The 6,947-nt window shown below is 59.2% G+C and overlaps 1 protein-coding gene across 1 annotated transcript; it reads right to left on the bottom strand.

The window, feature by feature from the left end:
• Positions 1-283: 283 nt before the first annotated feature.
• On the bottom strand, positions 284-5,781 carry SFRP5 (secreted frizzled related protein 5). Its single transcript, XM_045568696.1, has 3 exons — positions 5,201-5,781; positions 3,031-3,108; positions 284-1,367 (listed from the first exon to the last, which is right to left on the bottom strand). Exons 1-3 carry the CDS (start codon positions 5,721-5,723, stop codon positions 1,021-1,023), a joined length of 948 nt encoding a protein of 315 aa, XP_045424652.1. The 5' UTR covers positions 5,724-5,781; the 3' UTR covers positions 284-1,020.
• Between the last annotated feature and the right edge of the window lie 1,166 nt (positions 5,782-6,947).

The raw sequence follows: 6,947 nt of genomic DNA, 5'->3' as shown, positions 1-6,947 counted from the left end.
GGCTGTGGGTTAAGATAAGGGATTCTTTCTAAAAGTCCATTCTAGGCCAGGCACAGTGGCTCAGGCCTGTAGTCCCAGCACTCTGGGAGGTGGAGGCAGAATTGCTTGAGCCCAGGAGTTGGCGGTTGCAGTGAGCTACGATCGTACCACTGCACTCCAGCCTGGGTGACAAAGTGAGACCCTGTCTGAAAAAAAAAAAATTAGAAAGTCCATTCTAAACCTCCCTCTCCCCCCACCTCTTGGGAACCAGCTGACAAAGAAATCACCTGGTCCAAACCACCTATTGTTTTCTTTGATTTAATTAAAAACTTAAAAAAATGGAAACCAAACCCTATGTGTATCAGTTTGTCTAGTACCTATGGCCTCACAGCAGTAGCAATAACTTACTCATGATCAGGGTAAGAGGGAGATGCGGGGGCTGCGGAGTGAACCCGAAGCGATCCCGGGGGAGGGTCTGCACCACGGGCTGGGCTTGCTCTCCAGGCCTGCAGGAGCGCTAGGCCTCCGGGTGGGGACCAGGGAAACGGGCAGGTCTGGGAAAGCGGTGGGTGTGGCTGGAAACATTGAGACACCAGCTTCTTTTCTTTGGGGGCTACGGTGAGGATGCATAAAGGGGCAGTGGGGGAGGAGAACTGTCCCCCAAGTAGCTCAGCCTAATACAGAGACTTCCCTCTCCAAGGTGGGCCCCCCTAGCAACAGACGGCAGCTGACACCACGTCTCCTCTGGAACCACGTCCTCAGGCTGCTGGAGCCCCTCCACCCTTCCTCCACTCTGCCTGCTTTCTGAGACCTTCGGCTTTCCCCCCAAATGAGAAAGCCCCGCTCCTAAGAGTAGCAGCCCAGGACCCCAGGGATCCCAGGACCCCTTGGTCAAGGAGGACAGCCGCAGGCTGTGTGCCCATCCCTTGGGGTCATGCCAGTAACGACTGCGTGAAACCACCCTCCAGCAGGGGCTGGGTCAGCCTGCAGGTGGGGCGAGGCCAGAGGGCGAGCACAGCTGGCTGGCGGGGCAGGCCTCCTTCAGTGGGGCTCCGAGGCCCCGTAGAAGAAGGGGTAGTAGAGGGAGCAGGGGTAGGAGAACATGAATTTGACCGCGAACTTCATCTCCTTATTCTTCTTGTCCCAGCGGTAGACGGCCATGAGCAGCAGCTGTCCGTCCACCTTGCGGCCCATGACCAGGAAGCTGCCCGCCAGGCTGTCCAGCTGCGGGCAGGGGCAGCCCGCGCCGCTCTTCATGTGGAGCACCAGCCTCTTGGTGTCCTTGCGCTTCAGGGGGCCTGGCTTGAGCAGCTTCTTCTTTTTCTGGGCTCCAATCAGCTTGCGGTCCCCATTCTCTATCTTGATCTCCTTGATGCGCATTTTGACCACTGTGGGAAGGAGGGACAGAGGGGCAGCCTGAGAATGGTCAGGTCTGCGCAGGACGCTGATGGCCCCGGAGTGGGTGCTGGTGTGTTCTGGACCTTCAGGGAGCCTGATGCTGGGGGGCTGGGGGTGGAGCTTATACGTGCACATTTTAGTATTTATGAGGTGCCTATCATGTGCTGGACTTTCCCAGATACTGTCATGTTTCATCCTCAGGGTACAAGATGGGGGACATGAAAGTGTGGAGAGCTTGTGACTTGCCCAAATTGAGAGCCTGGACTGAACCGAGATCTGGCCAACTCTAGAGGCCAAGCTCTTCTACAACACCCCACAGGGTGGAGAGCCCCTGATGGGGGCGGTGCAGGGGCTGGGCCCGCCAGGGAGCCGGTGGGGCTGACCACTGGAGGGGTCCCTGTGATGGAGGGAGGCTGCACTGCCTGGCCTCTGGGGATGATTATCAGTGGGATTTCTGGCTGTGAGTGTGGTTGCAGCAGCGATGGGCCGGCACATGCATTTGGTGACAGGGGGTAAATCCTCTACCATGACTGACCACGTCCCTGGTCGTGGAGTTGGGAAGAGACACACACAGATCAGCTCTTGCTGGTGTGAACACACCACTGTACAGTGATTTGTGTGTGTGTGGTGTGTTTCTGCGTCTGACAGTGTGTCTGTGGCATGTGCAGGAGCGTGAGTGTGGGGAGTGGCTGGGGAAGTGCGTGAAGGCAGGGTCCATGGCTGGGGAGTCATGGTCCAGGTCACTCTGCAGTGGCCACAGAGAGCCCAGTACAGTTGGGGATAGGGAGTCCTGGCTTGGGGGTGGGGTGGGGAGTACCTTAGGCTAGTCTCTCCCTTCTGCAGGCCTCTGGGACCCCATCTCTGCGAGCTGCCAGGGAGAAGCCAGAGAGGAACTCTGCCCACTCTAGGAAGGACATTGTCATAAAATCTCCTTCCTTCTCTCTCTTTTTGTTCCCCCCCTTTCTCTCTCTGATACACCCACATGCCCCTTGCAATAGCAATATTCTCTTTCCAAACAGGTTGCCAATGTAAGACTCCTCTGAAGGAAGGACTTCATTATTATCTTTTTTCTTTTTTATAGACAGGGAGGCTAAGACACGAAACAGGGAACTGACTTGGCAAAGATCACAGGCTGGACTATGTGGTCCGTGCATGAGCTGAGCCAGGTCCTGACTAGACTTGGCTGGGTTGTCCCAGCAATGGGGAGGCTCTGGGATGAAGCTGTGGGGACAGGTGACCACAGCTCCCCTGGGCAGAGGTGCCTAGGGACAAGGGGGCTCCATTTCCCCTGGAGCCCATCTCTCCCCCTGCAGCCCCATCCATTTCTGGGCTGAGCGTGCGTCTTCCAAAGAGACAGTCCAGCTGCAGAGGCCCCCTGAGGACAGGACCAAGGGAGGAGCCCTGGCCAGGGGTGGTTTCTGAGTCCATGGACCATGGCACTGAGGGCTTGTGAGGCTCCTGAGATGATGTGCAAAAAGCGGTGTGTTTTCCTTGGGAGAGGGTTTATGGTCACCATCAGATTCTAAAAGGGGTCCATGGTGCAGAAACTGTCGGGACTTGCTGTGCTGGATGTGGGCACATATGTTCGTGTGTGTCAAGGAGGAGGGGCTCGGGGTGGCACCGGGGGAGTGGTCGTGTGGGCCCCACACTCACCGAAGTCGCTGGAGCACATCTGCTCCATGAGGCCATCGGCACTGTGCTCCATCTCACACTGGGCGCAGATCTTGGTCACTGAAGAGAGAAAGCAGGGTGGGGTGGGGGATGGTTGGTGAGGGGACTGGAGTCCAAAGAGTCACCTAGCATGCAGGTTCCCCTACTGACCAGCCACTTCCCCTGCCAAGCCTCCACTTCCTCATTAGGAAACGGGATGAAGGCAATAATACCACCCCCTGCTCATCGAGTGATTGACAATCATGCGACAAGATTGTGCAGAGACCAAACTGTCAGCTAGGCACACTTACTGCCCCATGACCCTGGCAGCTACAGCCATGACGTGCATTGTCTTCTGGATTTACAGAATCCCCAGCCTATGAAGTAGGTATTATTATTCCTATTTTAGAGGAAAGGAAACTGAGGCCCGTTACCCAAGTCTGCAAAGTTAGTGAGAACCTGGCTTAGGACTCAGGGTTTGCGACTCCCAGTCTAGTGCTAGGGTGGGGTGTTTGCAGGGTCTCTCCAGGAACACAGAGGCTGACAGGTCCAGGCCGGTGGGTAAATGAGTGGAGCTGGCAGGGCTGGGCGTTCGCTAAAATGAGGAACACTCCCCCCAACGAGGGCAGCTTAGCACTGCCAGAAATTTGATTTTTTGAGGGAAGCCCAAACTCTCAATTTTTATATGAAATATTCCAAATTTTATCTAGTGGTCAAACACTTCTTCAGGCCACCCCTGGTGCTCAGGCCACCACCTAGTGCCTGACCTCTGCACAGCTTCACCTATGTCTCTGCCTCCAGGTGGGCACCCATCGCTGGGGAAAGGGCGGCTCAGAGGGTGGGGGAATGTGGGGGGCAGGGCCGGGGGGTGCAGAGCCTGGGATCTCCATGCTCACAGGCTCCAGAAACAGGGATCCCTGCTGGAGCTGGCTCTTCCCTGCTTCCCTGTGCAATTTCCAACACCCAGGACAGGGAGTTTCCCCACTTTCAGCCCTGCCCAAACACAGCGCCTCTTGGGAGAGGGGGTAGGCTGGGCACACTGTGCAAGTTAGGTTAGCTTGGGGGGGGTGGGGCATTGTGGAGTCTACTTGGTTTTTGGGGAGTGGGGAGGACAGGAATAGAGGGTGTGGTGCCGTGCCTTTGGGAAGCTTCAGTGTTGGGGGCTCTGCAGGCGCTGTGTTAACCATCCAGGCGAGGCTTTTCTGTTCAGTGCGCTGTCTGTCCTGTCCTGGCAGTGGCTCTGGGTCCCAGGCCCCCCTGGAAGGAGCCCAGCAGATGGGAGAGGGGGAGGGGTGGTGGAGCCAACCTGGGAAGGGCTGTGTGGACCAGCACAGGGAGGGCGAGGCTGAGACTGGGGAGAAATCAGGGATAATGGGACTGGGAGTATGCATGGGAGGAGGGACTTAGTATCTCATAGGTTTCATGAACCTGGGATCGCTTCCTATTTTATGGATGGGGAAACTGAGGCTCAGAGAAGTTAAGCAACCTGCCTAAGGGCTCCTCTTTTGGAGCAGAGCCTGACTAATCTGTTCGCTCTGCCTCACTGAGCCTCACCCAACAGACTCCCAGCAGAGGGCACTGGGGAAGAGGGTGGTGAAGTTTGAGTTCCAGGTGCAGAAAACGGGGAGAGACCATAGCCCAGGAGCACTCTTAGCCCCCAATTCTTTATCACATCCCTTCCCTCACCCCTCCTCCATTTCCAAGGTCCCAACATGGGGTAGGGGTGATTCTTGTCTTGGTGCCCTGGGGTCCAGGTGAAAGGCATTGTTTAACGACCCCGAGCATTCTTGGGTTGAGGGGAAAGATAAGGCATTTATCTGGACGCCCCAGTTGGGGAGACAGTATTGGGGGCACCCCAGGGATTCAGCCGCTTGGTTAGGTGGGCGCCGCGAGGGGCGCCGGGGGTTGTTCAGGAACGGAGAACCAGTGGGAAGGCCCAGAGCCACAGGGAGGCACTGCTCTGGCCGTCCACGGGGAGTGGAAGGCGGGTGGGAGACGATTCCTGGGGCGCAAGGCTGAGCGAAGACAGTGGAGAGTGTGTGTGTGTAGGGGGGCGCCTCTCCGGGGCTTGCAGAGCTGTGCTAAAGGGTTGGGGGAGCGGCATCCGTCTGGGGCCCAGCTCTGGAACGCCCAGGGCCGTCGGAGCGCGCGGGGGTGGCGGTGGCGGCGCTACCTGGAGGCGCGGTGGCGGGCAGGTGCCCGAACTGCACAGCGATGCAGAGGTCGTTGTCCAGGGGGAACTTGTGGCAGTGCAGCATCTCGGGCCAGGGGAAGCCGTAGGCCTCCATGAGCGGCGCGCAGCCGGCGCGCACGGCCTCGCACAGCGAGCGGCACGGGTAGATGGGCCGGTCGAGGCACACGGGCGCGAAGAGCGAGCAGAGGAAGACCTGCGTGTCTGAGTGGCAGCGCTTGGCCAGCAGCGGCAGCCAGCTGCTCGCCTGCTGCTTCACCTCGGCCAGGCTCTCGTGCTCCAGCAGGTTGGGCAGCCGCATGCGCTTGTAGCCCACCGTGTGGCAGAGCGGCAGGTCGGCGGGGATGTCGAGGCACTGCGGCGGCTTCGAGTAGGAGCGGCCGTGCAGCGGCTCAGCCTGCCAGCCGTAGTAGTCGTACTCCTCGCCGCGCGCCGGCGCCCCGTGCAGCGCCCCCAGCAGCAGCGCCAGCGCGGCCGCCCGCGCGGCCCCCGCTGCCGCCCGCATGGCTGCGCTGTCCCCCGGCGCGCAGCGCAGGCCCCGGGCGCTCCCCTGCAGCCGCCGCCGAGGTCGTCCAAGTGGGTGGCAGCCTTCGCTCCGCCGCGGGCGCCGCGAGTGATCCTGGCGCCTCCCCGCACCCCAGCCAATCTCCGGCGGCCCGGCCCCCGCCCCAAGGCGCGGAGGCAGGGTGGAGCCCCCAGCCCCTCCCGCCCGACCCGCGTCCCGCCCCGCGCCGGGCCAGGCGCCCCTCTCCGGCTCCCCCGCCGCAGCCCGGCCTCGCCTTGCGCTTCTCCCCGCGGCGCCCTCGCCTCCCTTGGCATTTTCCTCGCCCCTCGCCTTCTCCATCCTTGCCCCTTATCGCGCTCCACCACGGTCTCTCCTGTTCCTTTTCTCACTCACTTCACTTGCTTATCTTCCGCCGCGGCCTTCCCCCCGCCGCTCTGTTTTCTCTTCCTGACACCTCGGTTCCTCTTCTCCCCTCCGGGAGGCTCCTGGCTGCTCACACCCTCCTGGACCCCCTGGTCCTCTGGGCAGGTCTCACTTCAGCCGCGAGGGTTCACGAGCTTGGTGAGGGGCACCGTGCTGGCTGCTGGGGAGTCAAAGACGGGCATGACCCGGAACCCGCCTCCAGCGACGGCACCGGCTAGGCAATCGGAGCTTCTATTAAGTGAGCTCTTAGTAAGTGCCAGGGACGGAAGGCACGTCTTATCAACTACTGTTTCTAGTGATGGCTAATACTTAGTGGGCGCTGATTGTGTCCCAAATATGTTTCTAAGCATGTTGCGTACATTACCTCATTTAATTCTCAGGATAATGCTATAAGGTGGGTAGGTACTATTACTACCCCCACTTTACAGATAAAGATACGGGGGCAAAGAGAGGTTAAGTAAGGATTAGAGCCAGGATTTGACCCTGGATTCCAGAGTCGGAGCCCAGAAACCACCAGGAGGTTTGGATTCCGAGTCTGTAGGTCTAATGGCTACGGGAGGCGGACTCAGAGAGGTGAAATAACCAGCTCTTGGTCACCCAGCTCATAGATGAAGGGACCAGGATTCGAATCCAGGTGTTGGATTCCAAAGGCCAGAGCTTCCTGCTGTATAAATGTCAACCCAGGGTAGGAAATGCTGTGGGAGGGGAAGGAATTGACAGTGTCTCCGAGGAGGGCACCCAGGGCAGCAACAGAGCAGAGGTGACTTTCTGGAACCCCATGCTTGGTGTCTTTCTCTCCTG

The sequence above is a fragment of the Lemur catta genome, chromosome 14, assembly GCF_020740605.2.
Source record: "Lemur catta isolate mLemCat1 chromosome 14, mLemCat1.pri, whole genome shotgun sequence".
NCBI lineage: Eukaryota > Metazoa > Chordata > Mammalia > Primates > Lemuridae > Lemur > Lemur catta.
The sequence above is the reverse complement of the archived record's forward strand: the minus strand, read 5'-3'. Positions and strand labels throughout refer to the sequence as shown.

Bases quoted from the DNA above. Each gene is read 5' to 3' on its own strand.
- SFRP5 (XM_045568696.1), bottom strand. From the start codon at position 5,723: ATGCGGGCGGCAGCGGGGGCCGCGCGGGCGGCCGCGCTGGCGCTGCTG. The intron at 3,109-5,200 runs GTAGCGCCGCCA...TTCTCTCTTCAG, and splicing joins GCCCGCCACCGCGCCTCCAG to TGACCAAGATCTGCGCCCAG. The intron at 1,368-3,030 runs GTGAGTGTGGGG...TCCTTCCCACAG, and splicing joins GATGTGCTCCAGCGACTTCG to TGGTCAAAATGCGCATCAAG.